Source organism: Halyomorpha halys, unplaced genomic scaffold (genome assembly GCF_000696795.3).
Source record: "Halyomorpha halys isolate HHAL.00 unplaced genomic scaffold, Hhal_1.1 Scaffold816.1, whole genome shotgun sequence".
NCBI lineage: Eukaryota > Metazoa > Arthropoda > Insecta > Hemiptera > Pentatomidae > Halyomorpha > Halyomorpha halys.
This window is the reverse complement of record NW_027115406.1, coordinates 110,392-129,128: the sequence shown is the minus strand read 5'-3', so window position 1 is coordinate 129,128 and position 18,737 is coordinate 110,392. Positions and strand designations below refer to the sequence as shown.

Genomic DNA, 18,737 nt, shown 5'->3' with positions numbered 1-18,737 from the left:
GCCAATTACGGGTAGAGGGATTAAAAAATGGCAGCTGTTTAGAAACGTTAAAAAACCATTGATTTTTCATTCTGAGCTCTATATCTTAAAAACTATCTACAGCACCAGAAAACCTAAGAGGACATCATTTAAAGTAGAGTAAATTTGCTAAAAAAATGAGCCCTAATAGAGCTATATACGTTCAATAGTTTCTAAGATAAAGCTTTTTAAAAACCATTTCATTAACAGTGTACTTAGAAAGCAGTAGTTAGAGACTGTATTTATAGAAATCTATATCTCAGGAGACATTAGATGTACAGATGTCTATTAGCATTCAAATTAAAGCTAGTTTAATTTACTATAATGTAATTCATGACGTTTATCTTGGTAGGAGTAGTATTTGTCTGGCCAATGGATCTTCTAATTTAAAATCCCATGATTATCAAGTGTTCTGAAATATTTATCACATTTACCTATTGTATTTATTATTTTATAATAATGGTTGTAAATTTCAAATTAAAAAAAAAAAAAGTGTTGGCGGGCTCAAAAAGGCATTTTCTAGAAGTTTGTCGACATAATTGTTGAAGTCATCATCATGGCGAAATATAAACATTAGTAAATGCATTTTTGAGTTTGCCAAAACAATAAGTCTATTACAAAAAAATTTACAGTTGGATCATTATTTTTCCGAAGCAGCGATATGAAGGTGCCTGTAATTATTATTATTTATTTTTTACTAGTTAGGTATATGGTAGAAACCTCTCATTTGTAATTTATGCAATACGTATATTCTAGAATTCGCTTTATAAAGTAATGGTCGTCGGGCGGATCCAATAAGACCTTTATGTCCTTTGGGTTATGCGATTAACACAGGCTTAAGAGAATTAAGGGACCAGTTGTCCCTTATCATACTACTAATCCTATGGTTGTATATTATGGGCAAATGGCCATCTACAAGTTGCCTTCCTCCAAATTACATAATTTAATTTTATCTTTTTTTGTGTTTTCAGGTAAAAAGGTGAACGGGGCTGGGCTCCGAACAAACAGCCTCGGATCCGCAACTCCACCTATCGAGAGAAAGAGCAAGTTCTCTGCTTTCGGGCGCCTTTTCAAACCTTGGAAGTGGAAACGGAAAAAGAAGTCAGAGAAGTTCGAAGCCACCTCAAGATGTAAGTACTTCAAGATCAGTTTTACATTTCTGTAGTTTGATGTTTCTGTGTGTATATATATGGGGAAAAAATGGGGAAAAAATTAATTTTTTAATTTAGTATAAGAAAAAATCCAAGGAGAGGAAAAAAATATTTCATTTTAATATTTTGTTATTATTATTATTATTATTATTATTATTGTTACGTCACTACACTGCCTGCAGGAACCTCGGCCTCCCCCACAACAGCCAACCAATCTCCGATCTCTTGCATTTTCTTCTGATTTCCCATATAGCGTCTTCATGGATATCCTTTGATCGGGCATCCTTTCTACGTGTCCTATTCATCTTATGTGTACTCTTTTAACTAAAACCACTGTTCCATCAGCTCCTCATTCCTTCTTCTCCAAATCCCATTCTTCGAGACACCTCCCCATATCCTTCTCAATACCTTTCTCTCAGGACTTGACCATTCGTTCCACTTTTCTTGTCAAGGGCCAGGTTACACTCCCATAGATTACTACTAGCCCTACGATAGTTTTCTAGATTACCATTTTTATTATTTTAGAGAGAGATCTAAACTTCAATAAATTTTTCAGTAAGAAATTAACAAATATTCCTTGCTGCTATCCTGCCTGACCTCTACTTTGTTGTCATCTGGAACCAGGCTTCTCAGGTACTTAAACTGGTTTACAGAGCTGAAACTTGTGTTCTCTGAAAGTCACTTCCTTATCCCTTCTTGAACTTTTCATGTACATGAACTATCTTCATTAACCTTGAGGTCTAATTTAAATACTGCTTCTTCGTATCCCTATAATGTTCTTCCTTGTAATGCTGTTCGGTTCTTGCGGCAATGACCACAAAATCTTCGTATGCTTATGTTGAGCCAGCAGATTGCAAATGGTTCCTCCTGGATTAGTTCTATTTAAACGAATTGCTACTTACAGTGCTAAATTAAAAAGAACATGAGTCAGTGGATCACCCTGTATCTAGCATTCTCCTCAAAAAATTCCTGTTAGTGTTCATTGGCGTCATTTTTACCATAGCTTTCAAAAGTCTAATTCTGTTCACACTAGCTCATGCTTGTTTAATTTTTTGATTACTTTAATGAAAATTAAAGTACTTTCAAGAGTTAAAATATGTGACAATGAAAACGATTATAAGGGGAATAAAAATAAGGCTGCTGTTCCTGGGGGCGTGTCTCTTAAATTCTTCAATATTTACTTTTTGTATTTTTATGTATACCTTAGGAAAAACTGAACCATACTCAAACAGAAAAATAACAAGAAATATTATATTCATTTGAAAGTACTCAAAAATTAATTTTTTGTAACTTCTGAAACAGCCGCCTTTTTATATTTCCATAGTTGGCAGAGTCATCAATTTTAACTTTTAACTGTATATAGTTTTCATCGATGTAATAAAAAAAATGAAGTGAAATAATTTTTTGGAAGATTATTGATTAACCGTGTGTATAGATGAATGGAATATGGTCCGGGTGCGGTAAAAAAAAACTCAAATAGTAAATAATTATACTATTTTATTGAGCCAACGTTTCGCCCCATGTTGCAGGGTTTTGTCAGTGCTAAAAAAGATACAAACACTATAGTTACAAAAAGGAAAAAAGAAAAAACATAAGTGGAAAATAATTTAAATGAAAAGGGTAATAGTAACATATAGATAAGAGAAGAAATATTAAAGAAAGTAATACTTTAAGTAAGTAGTAATACACTTTCTTTAATATTTCTTCTCTTATCTATATGTTACTATTACCCTTTTTATTTAAATTATTTTCCACTTATGTTTTTTCTTTTTTCCTTTTTGTAACTATAGTGTTTGTATCTTTTTTAGCCCTGACGAAGCCCTGCAACGTGGTGCGAAACGTTGGCTCAATAAAATATTATAATTATTTACTATTTGAGTTTTTTTTTTTACAGCACCCGGACCATATTCCATTCATCTGAAATAATTTTTTCTCTAACATTTTTCAACTTTTGAAATCTACCGTTGAAGCTCTAGAAAAATCGAACAAGCTGCTATATTAAAACCAGTATTTATAATATTTTTTAAAACGAAAATCTCCATTTTTGCTAAAATGTGACATAATACCTACATTCACTCATGCCATTAATTGTTAACATAAATAAGTTAAAGTTGTAACAAGCTTTAGTGATCTAGATTGCTCACCTGTGTTTATCTTTAATTAAATAGGAATCAGTCCGTGCCGTGCATGCTAAAATAACTGATATATTGATAATGAACACATTTAATTCCAGTATTTTAATCATCACGTTAAATAACAGTTTATTTATTTTATTGCCTATTTATAATTATTTTAATATTATTTTTGAATGTTTAAATTAATATTATCTGTCTTGTGCTATAAGAGGGAACGCCTGATTATTGTTAATAAAATTTTAATATATTATCTCATTTTTTGAAATTTCATTTCTGTCGGCCAGTCACAAGACTGCCACAAGGTTTTTAAACAATACAAACTGAATTATAGAAAAGTTATATTTCATTCGCTAACCACTGTTTTAATAGAGATAGATCTGACAAAAAAAAAAGTTTTTTGTCTTTTATTCTGAAATAAGAATGCTTGAATAAGAATTGAAAATGTTCCAATAGATCAAAAGCCCAAGAGGAGAAAAAATATAGTTATTTCACCACAATTTTTTATTACTGTAATGATGACAATACATAGACATAACGTACGTCTCATGGTCTCTGAAATATAGATTTCTCACAATAAATTAATTTTTTTTTTAATGTTGTTTTTTAAAAAACTGAACTCATACTTTAGCTAATTCAACTGTACTTTAAATGATAGGATAAATGGGTTTTCTATTGTTGTTATAAATTTTAGATATAGAGCTCCGAATTAGAAATTAATTTTTTTTTTTAGTGTTGTGGAACAGCCGACATTTTATATTCGTCCTTACTACACTTGGCAGATTCATCGATTTTGACCTGTTATTATACATAGTTTTCATTAAAGTAATCAAAAGTTAGGGTGAGATTACTGACTTTTTTTCTACCGGGCTCTTGTACTACAACTTTAGTCCCATTGTATATACAATTCTATGTAAAATAAATGAAACTAAATATTTGTTTTTTCGTATTTTACGTACTGCCATACTGTTCATCAGATTATGGCCTTTTTGCTAAATGTTTAAGATTTTCTCTAGAAAATTATAGGCTGTTCCAATTTTTTTATTAAAAAAAAAAGTTAACAAGTTAACAAAATTAAGCATTCATGGCGCGTAGCTCAAAATCTATACATTTTTCCAGGGTTATTATATGCTAATCGATTTGTCTCTTAAGTATTACTGATTCTGTGAAATGATTTTTTATTCACTAAAAATTAACAAAACAAAATAAAAAATTCAGTAAAGTAAGTCAACTAATTTTGTTTTAGGAAAAAGCATTTAATTTTAATTTTAGCGTTGTATGAAACCCTCGAATACCATTTTTCTATTAAATTAAAAATTAGTAATTTTCCCTGAGAGGGATTTTCTTTCTCTATATTTGTCCCTTTACAGTCTTACAAAGCTGGTAGGAGTATCTCAAATCAACCACAGTCAACGGTTTAATTTATAAGGCAATTATAAAATCATTTCATAATTCAACTTAAGTATGTTTAATTTCTTAGTTAGATTTATTAAAAGTGTTATAATCATTTTTTTTAATACAAAACTATGGTTCATTGACGTTAAAAAATTACATTGATTTATGAACTTTATTTCAAAAAGAGGTTTTGTTATCTTAAAACAGAATTCATTATTATTCACTTCATATGTTCTTATCAATTATTGTTTACTTTATTTTCATTTTATTATTTGTTAGTTGAATTATTAGATGAAATCAAATAAATTTTATCCAATTTAAGTCTCAAACAGATTGTTTTGTATTTCTTTATAAATCCAATGTTTCTGCCACTTCGGCCATCCTCAAAGACAATCTTAAAAAAAATTTTACATCAATTTAAAAAAAAAAATGTTTTCATGCTATTCTGTCCAGATCAATCATTTCAGTTAAAAATTACCTTATTTTGTCAATTCTACACATGAACATTAAATTTTTTTATTACAGTTAATTTACACTATAATACTTATATCACAAATATGTAGAAATAAAAAGAATAATTAGCTTTTTCACTAGAGATTGATTCATATTGGGCTGTTCTAGCTTATTAATCGTAGTAGCCTTCACGACGCCCTAATAGTCAAAATCTTAACTAATTAAAACGTTCAAAAATTACGTTGACCGTCGAAAATTGATTTCAAAAAGGGATTTCTTTTGTCTTCAAACTAAATTAAATTTTTTGATTGTATAATGAGTGTTTTTTAGAAAGAATACTATTTACTCTAAATTAAATGAAGTAATTATGAAAAACTAAATTAACTAGTTTTATTACCAATTACAAGGCCTAATTTGAGGGTGAAACGTAATGAAGTGGTAATGAACCCTATAAAACGGTTGGTCATTCCTGCATTCATACAGTCAACGATTTTCACACGTGAATCATTCGCATCCTTCGTTTCATTCCTAGAGCGATAAACTCTGTTTTCACATAAGAAAACCAAGGAAAACCAGTTTTTGTCAAGGATACAAAATAATAATTAAGTGAATCATCCTTTATTTCAGTTGGTTTTAAAGAAAATTTTAATGTATATCCAAAAGGAGAAACATCTCAAAACTTTCCAGTGATCTTAATCAATATTTTTATTATAAAATAATCTAAAGAGGAATTTATATGAGACAAGAACGAATTCATTAGAAGATTAATCACTCGTCACAACTTGATTTCAGTATTTATAAGCTTAGTACTTCTTTATTTTTTGTGATTCATAAATTTATCCCAGAAGCAGAAATTGACAAAGTTGAGAAAGTAATTACAATCGAATTCTCATCAAGATTGTTAATTAATTATTATTTTAATCAAACATTTTTAATAGAACGTAAACGAAAAAACAGCTTTAAAAAACACATTGATTTTGGGTTAGATGTAGTTTTTTTAACTAGCCAGTTAAAAAAATTATTTAGTTGATATTTCCCTGTTATTTTTAAATGTAACTGTCTCGAAAAATATCAATTTTAATTATTGGTTGTTTCTGTATCAACACAGATTAAAAATAAGATTACATTAACGTATTATAGATTTTTTTTTTTATTATATATCTAGTATATAAAACTGAATATTTCTTGTTCGTACTTTAGGCACTGCCATAGTGTTCATCCGACTGTTGTGGGATTTTTTAGTAATTTTTTTAAGAGAAGGTTATTATAGGCTGGCCCGAATTTTTCGCTATTTTTCGGGCGTAGCTTAAAGAGTATACATTTTTTCATGGTTATTATACGCTAATCGTTTTGTCTTTTTCTGAAGAATAAGGAACAAGTATTAATGATTGTATTTAACGATAGTTTATGCACTAAAATTTAAAAAAAAAAAATAAGGATTATAGTAAAGTAGTTCAACCAATTTTGTTAAAGCAAATCATATGGGTGTTTAGCATTGTCTGAAACCGTCGAAGAAATAAAAAATTTGAACATATTTACTTTTATTTATTTAGAGGAATTTGTTTTATTTCGGTGACCATGATTCTTAAAATCGTTTTTAACTCGCATTTTATCCAATTCCTACACTAATACAACCGTTTGGAAAGCTTAATGTTTCCTCTCATAACTTACATTGACAACTTTTAGGTTTAATGCCCTTATGAGGGCGAAATATTAGATTGGAAAAAAGAAAAACTTTCCAAACGTTTTATTTTATATCTCCTGTTCTAGATCCGGTTTTTGCCCTTTGGAGCATTAGTGCGAAAATTCGTATTTAAGGGTTTCTAGAATATAAATTTTGTAAGAAAATAGTTGAGCCTATGAAGTAGATTGGAGGAAGATAGTCCGCGTGGCGGTCAATAAAGCTATCAAAATAGTAAAAAATAATACTTTTTCAATTAATTTTTTAATTGTTTCAATACAGTACTAATGTTGAAGTGGGAGGGTTATTGTGTAAAAACTATTCATATTTTAGGTTTACAACAAATAGTTTTCTTTTACTATTCTGATATCTTTATTAACCGCCACACATAAATATATATTTTGTTTCAATCCTATAAACTCTTTGATAGGTAAATCAGTCTTCATTGTTTGAATGCAGTACTAATATTAAAGCACAATGAGGGTTGTTAAATAAAATTGTTCATATGTTATGTAGTTTATATATGATAATAACATAGATAATCAAAATGTCTAAAATAATTAGAAAAAATCATCTAAAATAATTAGAAAAAAATCATCTAGTATTAATGATTATATAGCGATGTTAGCTGTTAACATTTATATTGCTATAGTAACCGTCTTATCACTTCATCTAGTTATTAATTTATATAAAAGTTTCAATAGTGTTCAATTGATGTATATACATCCTCAAATATAGCAATAGCGAAGCTTTGTCAAATCTGCTAGTTGTATACAAAGAATATACGCATATTAAAAAAAGAATCCCATATCACAGCCCTCGAAGATTGGTATCGTAATTGGAGGATTAAGATAAATTCCAACAAATCCCATCAAATCACTTTTATCCTTCGTCGTAAACCTACTGACTGCCCTACAGTTTCATTTAATGATGTTACTCTTACGCCTGTCGAACAGATCCGCTACCTTGGACTACATTTGGACAAACGATTAACCTGAAATCCTCACACCAGACTGAAAAGACAGAAACTGCACGTCGATTTTGTCTATTACAGCACTTACTAGACAAACGGTCTAAACTTCCAACACAATACAAAAGACTCATCTACCTGACTGTAATCAGGCCAATCTGGACATATGGAGTTGAGCTTTGGGGCTCCACTAAACCTTCGAATTGCTCTCGCATTGAATCCTTACAATACAAAATCCTTCGTAAAATCCTCAATGCTCCTTACTTTGTCACAAATAAAATCATACATAAAGACCTTAATGTTCCCTATGTAACCGATCTAGCCCGAACCAGATATCACTCCTTCCATTATAAACTCCCTAACCACTCAAACCCCCTAGTTTCTAACCTTGCATCCTCTTCCATTCCTGACAATCCTCCGAGGGGCCTGAAAAGAAGATGGCCACGAGACCAGCTAATGTAAAATGTCATTAGAGTGCTACCAATGGATAGTTTCTCTACACGCCTGTAACACTCCAATTTAACTTGGATCAGATTTACTAAATGTATTATTGTACATTATAATACATTTAGTAAATCTGATATATGCATTATAATGTACAGTTGTATGTAGCAATAAATAAATATTTAAAAAAAACAACAAAAAGAAATTAAATAAATGGCGCAATTCAAAGCTATGGTGAAACGATGGATGTGCCATATAGTAAGGTGGTTTATTATAGGGGCCTGTCAGGTGCGTCTGATTAGTGGAGAGGTGACATTGCCCTTTCTCAGTTGTGAAAGCTTTTTTGCCACGAAAAGTCACGGCTCTTAAATCAATTTTATTTATTTACTTTTTTATTCTATCCTCCCTCGTACCAATTTTGTCGTAATTCTTCCAAATACGATCCATTTTGAATAAAAATGAATACAATTTAATGTATGTTATAATAATTAAATGAGTGTGAAACTGTAATTGAACTCTTTAAATAAAATTATTCCTGCAAACTCTATTATTATTTATTTTTTCATATTCATCAATTCATTTTTCAAATTAGAGTACATTGTATCCTTTCTACATTCATTATACAATTACAAATTTTAATTATTTTATTCATTTAGAAAATTAAATGTAATATGTACCATTTTTACTAACGGTTCTTTTTTTTTTTTATTTATTTATTTAGTGAAGTATATCCAATAAGATCTATCCAGATAGCAGCTATCGGTCGGTGACAAAATCACATATAAAATTGATTGATATAAATGAAGTTTATTAGTTACAATTTTGACTATTAGGGCGTTGTAGAAGGCTACTACGATTAATAAGCTAGAACAGTCCAATATGAATTAATCACTAGCGATAAAGCTAATTATTCATTTTTTTTTCTACATTGTTGTAATAAAGTATCATAGTGTAAATTGACTATAATAAAAAGTTTTGATGTTTGTGTGAAGAATTGACAAAATAGGGTAGTTTTAAACTGAAATAATGGACCTCGGAAGAATAGCATGAATTTTTTTTTTAATCTGATGTAAAATTGAATTTAAATTTGAAATGTAATTGAAAGGGTAAGTATGAAAGAATGTACGGGCTATGAACCATTTTTAGATCTTTTAAATCTTTAGTGTGGACGAAGAGGATAGGTGGCTTTCTAGGTGGTGTGATGTGCACGTACCTCAAAATTCAATTAATAACTGAGATACCTAGTGTGGGAGGGGCTATGTACACTTCAAAACAAAAATATCCTACAAAATAAATAAATAAACCGTGTTTTCTTAAATTTTACTATTTGTTATATAACTCCTTCATCCACTTACCACTTCAATTAATATAACTTCTTCGTTAAACTTCTAAAATTTATTATTAAAATTAAAAGTAAAAAATTCCATTGTTTTCTACCCAACATTTTCTCAGTAGCTAAATTCATCGATTTTACCGTTTCCTTTAGTTTATATACTTATAATTTTATTATATACTTAAATTCAATCCTTGCTATAATCCTATTGTTGGATTTAAGTAATCCGAATTTGTCGGTTATTTTTTGAACTTGAAAGTTGGGGTCGGGGGTCTCATTTTCTGATGCCCCCTGGCCGCGGACACCGGGAGACCCCGAAGACTGCAATGCGCCCCAGCATATGCACCATGCAAGGTAGGACCTGGCCTGCCCCTACCATCACACCAGAGTCGAGGACTAGCTGGCCAGCCTCCGAGATAGAAAGAAGTTCTTTCGGACACCTGAAGCGAAGTACATGGTCTTCACCATTTCGCCTACTAGTCTACCTGGACGAGGGAAGCTCAAATCAGACGCAGAAGTGACCGCGACAGCGAAACTTCCAACATACTCACTGAGATAAGCCAATATTATAATCTATTAGACCACCTAAGTCTGTTCTTAAATCATATAATAACATCTCGACAAACGACTGATATGGAATCCTCATACAAGACTAAAAAGACAAGAAACTGCTCGTAGATTCCGACTATTGCAACATTTAGATAAACGGTCTAAATTGCCAATCCATTACAAAAGACTGATTTATTATAGAAAAGACATGACTATTATAAGGCCTATCTGGACATACGGAGTTGAGATTTGATTTGAGTTGAGATGGGGCTCCACTAAACCATCAAATTCCTCCAGAATCCAATCCTTACAGTCCAAAATCCTTCGTAAAATACTTAATTCTCCTTACTTTGTCACAAATCAGGTCATCCATCAGGACCTCAATGTTCCATATGTTGCCGATTTGGCCAGAACCAGATACCGTTCCTTCCATAATAAACTTCTCAACCACCCAAATCCACTTGTTTCTAACCTGGCTTCTCCTTCATTACCTAATAATCCTCCTAGGCGTCTGAAAAGAAGATGGCCACGAGATCTTCTCCTCTAGAAATGTTATTGGAGTTCTATCAGGGGTAGATTCTCCACATGTTTGTATCATGTCACTATGTCACCTATAGCAAATTTACTTATTGTATATATTGTATTTACTTGTTATGTTATATGTATATTACTAAAATAGCACACTAACCCCAGTTATTAATATTTGAATAAAGAAAATATATGCATGTTCATTGACAGAAAAGGTCTCACATTTTTAACCACCCCTTTGTTCTACAATAATTATATATAATTTAAAAATACAATCGGGGTACCTGAAGTACGGCACGGACAGGTCCCGATGTAAATACCTATCCTATCCTAATTACTGTAATCTTAGCTCAAAATGGAAAACCTTTTCAATACTCTTAATCGTGATGCCTTCCACGAAGTGGGGGTCCTTAGTTCTTTACGATAGAACATTCTTGCAGGTTTGCTCTGATTAAACGCAATGTTTTTTCCACCGTTGAAATTGGTAACGGGATTAATGTACTGCGTGTGACCAAACGAAACTAAGTTCAGAATCGTAAGTCCTGCTCCCTGCTGAAGACTCTGAACGTGGAATCTGGACTCCGAACAAATGGTCGACAGTTTGATTATTGGAGCCGGAATCGTAGTCACACGAAATCTGTACTGCGCATGCGTGAGCCAGCTAATACTTTCTTTCGTTTCACTGATTACAGAGGTCTTTCATTGCTACGCTTGCCGTTGTAGTTCGCTGTTCGCTTTCCATAAAAGTTGGCACAGGCCTTAGGCCCGTCAAGAGTTCTTCCCATCCGCCGCTTTCAAGAGAAAGGCGGCACCTAATACACATTTATCATGACTCCAATAAAAACTTCAAATTCCACGGAAAATTGGCAGTCTTTGTTGATTTATTTAAAGTTGTTTGACAGGAGATGCCTGGTCTCTAAACAGCAGACCGTTCATTATACACGCGTTAAGGTAGTATGCTAGAGCACAGTACAGGCCACACTGTTCCACTTTATTACTATAATGTTCTGAATCATAGCAGTCTTATCTATGTCTCCTTGAAGCGTTTTATGATTTATTTAATTTTAATATACCTTAGAGCTCCGATTATCCGAAGCATTTATTTCCCTTATATTCTAAGCAGGGAGGCATAAAGTAAAATTAAAATTCCATTTTATTGGACACTGTTGGACACTGTTGCCAAGTCGTTTGTAAAAAAACAGTTGTCAACTATGTTTGTTCGTTTTTATAGTTTAAAAAATCCCTTGAATCATGTTCATATTTTTGGTTTTCCGGAAAAATTTTCAAATTTGGATTTATCCCTTTTTTGAATTTTCACGTCTCGTTTATCAAGTATTTCTACTTTTTATTTAAAATATTTTTTTCTTAAAGTGTAAAAATTTGAGGTACGAGTACGGTCGTATATTTGTATTTATATCTCGAACGACTTGTTGTGATTGAGTGAAATTGATTTCTCCGATTCGCAAAAGGAACTCTTAGCTCTTGCAGACAGTTTCTTCTCCATGTTAGGATCCCGACCAGATGCCATCTTCCTTATACAAACGGCGAGTAGTTATTTGAAGTTGGTATTTCACTCTCTTTTTCACTATTCCAAACCTTATTAGTAATGTCATTTTTACTTATAGCGAACGAATGAACTTCAATACCAGTGAGCTTCTACTTTCGTTCGTTTTATGATTTATATCGGATGATCCACTATAGTTATGATTTATAGGACACAACTTATTATTACCTATGGTGTATTACCTATCCAGGTTTGAATCCGGCTTTAGCACATAATTATTTATTCTGTTTAAGTAGCAGTTAGTCAACTTCGAGGATTCGGGAGCTCGACTAAGGGTCGCCCAAGCTTGAGCCTCTATAAAGTACCATTGATTGGGGGAAAAGGAATTTTTTCAGTTCAATAATGTCGTTTTACTAATATCTATTAAATCCATTTTTGAGCCCGTCAATACTATAAAGTCAACTTCAAGAAAGTTTGCAATTGCGTCATCATCAGTAGCGATATGAGCTGAAACTTGAAAAATAAAAATGTATTTACAATTAATAAATATGTACCGTTGCAACCCATGAAGGGTCAGAGGTGCCTTACTTTGTAAAGAAGTGCTGTTACTAGACAAACGGTTGTGCAAGGAGGTGATTTGGCCAGAATCATGCTCGACCGACAGATTTTTACCTAATTAAAGGTACCCAATTTATGAGGATCATGATCCTTTCGGGATATTACCTGTAGCACTCTGGGCTGACTCATGGTTACAGTGGGGAAAATAATTATCTCCCACATCCAGATTCAAACCCTGGTCCTTGGTGTAAGTAGCACAGTTCCTACCACTGAGCTACCAACTCACATAATCATTAAATAGTCGATAAATAATAAAGGTTTTAAAAAGAATATAATTAAACACTCTTTTTTCACATTATACATCTATAACATTCCCGCCCTCCATGGTAGCCTTACTTATCTGACTTTTCAAACGGACAATTACAGCGAGTACGTTGGTCGATGAACGACATGTCACAATCTAAAAACAAACAGGAGGAGATCGTAACGCTAAAAAAAAAAGGCCATCCTTCCCCGCCGGACCCGCCCCGCTAAACCCCCGAAGAGCGAGGGCCCTATATCACTTTCGAAATATTAGCTTAAAACGGGAAGGAGAGACTTTGAGATAAACCCATATTTAAAAAGCCCCTGAAATCGAAAAAGGCATCAAATGTGTTATACATCTATCGACTTATATGTAAAATTACTTCACCAGTGTGTTGTTATAAAATATTTTTCATTGTAATAAAATAATAGTAAATGATATATTTGTATAAATTAAAGAATAGCTTATAAAACAGGAGCTCAATTTCCATGGAAATCATCGAAAGCAATTGATATTCGAGACTTTGAGATTTCATAGTGGCAGTGGCCTAGCACATAATGCGGTTCAGACCACAGTTGTATTTCATTTCAATTAAAACGAAATTATTTGGATTGGTCGAGAGCTCGTATCTACCGGAATAATCGAAATATAAATGGAACCACGTTTGCAAAGGCATCAAACACCAACAGGATACGCTGAACTAACAGCAACAAAATCAATACTAGAGTGTCAAGATTTTGTTGTCAAAGGAACTATTGCTCTGAGTAATAATTAAAACCATAAGAGTATAATACTCTTATAAAAATAATACATAAAAAGAAGATGAACCGGGTGCGGTAAAAAAAAACAAACTCAAATAGTAATTAAGCTGTTTAATGTAAACCGATCTTTCGCCCCACTTTGTAAGGCTTCGTCAAGGCTAAAACTATACGAACGGCTAAAATAATGTACCAAAGAAAGAGAATAGAACGCGTAAGATAAAAGTAAACTATTTTGTGGCTAAATATGATTTGAAATATGTGAAAATCTATATAAAAATGAACAAAGTTAATTTTAAAAAATAAAAATAAGATGATATTTATGATGATAAGTATAAATAAACGAGAATTACAAAAAGGCATTAGATAATTAATAAAAACAGAAATAATCACAAATTAAAAAGAGATATAAAAATGAGGTACACTCCTAAAACATGGAAAAATAAGAGAAATAAGTATAAAAGTCAAGAAAAAAAGAAATAACACAACTGTATTTTTATATTTTATCTAATTTTCTTAGCCTAATAAAGCCCTGCAAAATCGGCTGAAACGTTGGCTCACATTAAATAGTTTAATTACTATTTTTATTTATTTATTTATTGCTGTCTACAACTGTACATTATAATACATTGGCAGCACTCTAATGGCGTTTTACATTAGCAGGCGCCTCAGAGGATTGTCAGGAATGGAAGAGAATGCAAGATTAGAAACTAGTGGGTTTGGGTGGTTAGGGAGTTAGTAATAGAAGAAATATCTGGTTCGGATTAAAGATGTTACATATGGAACATTAAGGCCTTTATGTATTTTAGTTATTTATTTGTGACAAAGATTTTACGAAGGATTTTGGATTGCAATGATTGGTACGAGAGGAATTCGAAGGTTTAGTGGAGCCCCAAAGCTCAACCCCGTATGTCCAGATTGGCCTTATTACAGTCATGTAGATCAGTCTTTTGTAATGGATTGGAAGTTTAGACTGTTTGTCTAGTAAGTGCTGTAATAGTCGAAATCGACGTGCAGTTGAGTCTTGTGTGAGGATTCCAGGTTAGTCGTTTGGCAAGATGTCCAAGGTAGCGGATCTGTTCTACAGAGGTAAGATCAACATTATTAAAGGAGACTGTAGGGCAGTCGGTAGGTTTACGACAAAGGGTAAAGATGATTTGATGGGATTTATTTTACTCCTCCAATTACGACACCATTCTTGGAGGGCTGTGATATGGGATTGGAGAGTTTGGGATACAATCAACGGGTAACTACTATTTGAGTTTTTTATTTAACGCACCTGAGCCATCTTACTTTAATAGGGGTATTCATGATCTATGTTAAAGCGTGTTAAATGGAAAAACTCGTGTTAAATCGAAAAAAATTGCCTTCTTTTGCCGTGGTAAAACGAAATAACATTTAACATGGCTGAGAGTCTGTTACTTGGTCAGTTAAATCGAGAATGACATCACACAATAGACCAGTTGAGATCGCCGCCATATTAGTTGTTGTGACTTTCAATACACTTGTCAATTAGCTCATCTGCATTCTCTTCTTCACAAGTTTGAAGATCAATAAGACACTCATAAGCTAAACTTTCACACAAATTCCACTTTTCACTCACTCTAGGCATGTTTTAATTAATTACTTAAATCAACAATAACATGAGGTTCTGGAAGGAAGGTTATAAACATAAAGGCTTATACAACAAGTTGCTGAAAAAATCCGCTAGGGGCTCTTGTGCATTTAATGTTTAACATGACTTCAAATAGGGCTGCTCACAATCTTATAGTTATAACATTTAACATGGCAAAACATTTTACATTTAACACAACATCATGAATACCCCTAATGTAGCAAAGGTACGATTTTCGATCTTCCAAAAAATTATAATAATAACAATTTATCTAATTTTTTCTCTATTTAAAAAATTGATTTTCCGAACCTTTGATTTTGGTCGAGATTGATTAATGTTACACTTATTTAGTTTAATGTTATCATATATGTTTTAATAATTTTTATAAAGTGCATAAAATTGTTTTTCAATTCCTCTTTTATACTTGAGACGTTGGAGCAGTATATTCCGCGGTCCAGTAGGATAGGATTGCAGAGGACATCAATTTGGAAGGTTACCAAAGGGGGGGGGGTTACGTTGAAGGGACCACCAGCCGGTTATAAATTACGAGTTTAGAGCTCTCCTAGTTCGGCCATTAGTTTGTGAGGACTGCAATATCCTCCGCTGGCTATTGGAGGTCCGCTCCGCATTTCTCACTCCTACCTGTCTTGAATTTTCTTCTCCGATAAATTGTCAGTAATAAATTGTATAAAATTATTTTTGAACAAATCGTGTTAAATCATTTCACCCTCTGCCCAATTCAAACCAAATTCGAAGTTTAATTATAATCTATGATATGAACTGAAATTTCAAAAATAAAAATTATTTACAATCAATAAATAGTCTATATATAATGTAGGTTAAGAAAATAAGCTATAATTAAACAATCTTTTTTCCTCGCTGATATCTATCGACTTATATATAAAATTATTTTATCAGTTTAATGTAATAAAATTATAGTAAATGATTTGTATAAAGTAAGAGGTAGCTTATAAAGCATAATTTTCCTAGAAATCATCGAAAGCAAGTCGAATATTATCGAGTCTATGAGAAATAACTGGTCTTGTCCACAACGCTGTTCAGACCACAGTTACTTTTTATTTCAATTAAAACGAAATTAATTAGGTATTTCGAGTATTTTTATCTACTGGAATTATCCAAGTAATTGCTGTTAAAATTTCTTAAACCTAGCAATTTATTTTTACTGAAATTTTCCATAAACCTAATTTATAACCAAATTATTTGCAGACCTCCTAAAAAAATTAACTAATTAACCCTCAACCCATGAAAGGTCAGGAGTGCAGTACTTAATAAGTACTGGTACAAGACCAACGGTTGTGCAAGGAGGTGATAATGTCATAATCACGCTTACCGCCATATATTTACCAAATTAAGGATACACACTTGATGAGGCTGAGTGGATACCGAAGCGCTCCCGAAACCTGACGCGCGGCTACAGAGAAACATAAAGTTATTGTCTATACAACCGGATTCGAACCGGACAGCTTGGAGTTAGTAGCACATTGCCTTACCACTGACCTACACTCTCTCACCCTCCTAAAATAGTACCCCTTCAGATCTGATTTTTTTTTTCAATAATATTTTTAACAATAAGGTTATTTGTCTGCCGTTATTGTTTGTGTAACAAAAACTGTGAAACCAGTATACTTAATAATTTAAACATTTCTTACAGATTTAATTGACCAAAAAATCAATTATTTTTTAACATTTCTGTTGTTCCTTAAATTTCCTATAATAAAGAACTTTTTTTTCTTTTTCTTCACCGTTCTTCGGGCTCATTGGACAAAATGTTTGCATATGTGTTGATTTGTTTTTCCCTGTGGAATCACTAAATAAATACAAAGTACGGGTTGTGGTACAAAATGGTATCCACATAAAAAAAAAAAATGAATTGTTTATGACTTTTTTATGCAAAGCATTTCTTTCCTTTTAGTAGTTGTGTAATATTTTTTTTTTCATTGTTTTCCTCTTCCGATGATGTTATAAAATAAAATGTCTTTTCATACATGGGATGAGGCAAATGTTGGGATGAAGGTTACATTTACTGGATTCTAAATGGAAATAAATCAGTTTTATTTCTTCATTATAATTTAACAACTTTTTTTTAATATGAAACATTAATATTTTATATCTATCATAAATTTCTGGACGATCAGTTTTTATCCATATATGAAATGATAGTATTTATTATTAATATATTTAATTATTATTTTTTAATGGGGTAATTAATTTTCCAAATTTTGGGTTGTTTCAGCTCTTGAAAGGAAAATTTCCGTCCGGGCTCCGCGGGAGGAGCTGGTACAGAAGGGAATATTACTGCTGGACAGTCCCACTTCTCCTCTATCCGCGTCTCTTCCCGGTAAGTTAATTAATTAATAAATTTAATTGAAATATATATTAAAATAGAACCCCGCTTATCTGTCCGACGGGTCGAATAGTCGGCCGTCAAGCGGGAGAGCCGATTGATCTGGAGTGTACAACAGGAAGTCTCTATTATTAATTCAACTCATATATTAATTAAATTAAATTAAATTCAATACAAAACTATATATACAGGTTATATTTATATGAATAAAGGTGAATTTAAATTTATTAGGACAATTCAATTTTAATTAAAATAAAAGTTTGTTTCGATATATGACTTCATTAAAACGTAACAACAATTTTACAGTTTTTAATAGTGGTGAAGGTAATTTTATTGTCTTGTTTAATCGAAGTTGTGTTTTCTCAGCACTTTTTTTATTTTGATCGCCGGTTAAACGGGGCTAAATTGTATTCATAATAATATCTTATTGGATTTTACATGAAATTCCTGTATTACATGAAATCCCTATTAAATAATATTCCATTTATATTTGTATATAAATAAATAAATTATATATTTGTTTTTAAGGGTTCCAATTTTACTGGATACATTATTAGAATAGTTAGAATTGGTTCAGTTTTTAAAAGTGAATAAAAACAGATTACTTCAAAATTAGTTAGTTTTAACGATATAAGGGATAAGTAGATTTTATTAAAAGGAGTCTGCAACTAACTTGAATTGTTTGATGATCGGAAATTTTCTTGAAAAACATTAGTCATAGAAAATTTTTAGTTTTTTTTTTTTTTAAGTACTTGACAAGAACATAATTTCAAATATTCCTTTTACTAACTTAGATTTCAAATCAACTTTGTAGGTTTCTCTCAAACACTTAACTATTTCTGAAATAGTGAACTGCCGATGATGTTAAGGAAAAACAAAATAAAGTATTTTATTAGATTCGATCAGGGTTGGGCGTATTCGTGTTCAACAAAAATATTTCCGATAAATATGAACAGGAATGAATTCATATTGAGATATT

General features: G+C 31.7%; 1 protein-coding gene across 4 annotated transcripts in view; it reads left to right on the top strand.

The window, feature by feature from the left end:
• The window catches only part of LOC136797030 (phosphatase and actin regulator 4-like), a 254,080-nt gene that overhangs the window by 214,793 nt on the left and 20,550 nt on the right, over window positions 1–18,737 (top strand). For 3 of the 4 annotated variants that reach the window (XM_067052453.1, XM_067052452.1, XM_067052451.1), the window contains 2 exons: window positions 990–1,148; window positions 17,648–17,752. In XM_067052453.1, the coding sequence (XP_066908554.1) occupies window positions 990–1,148; window positions 17,648–17,752 (264 nt within the window). The remainder of the gene's footprint in view (window positions 1–989; window positions 1,149–17,647; window positions 17,753–18,737) is intronic. The other variant, XM_067052454.1, reaches the window with a different exon arrangement.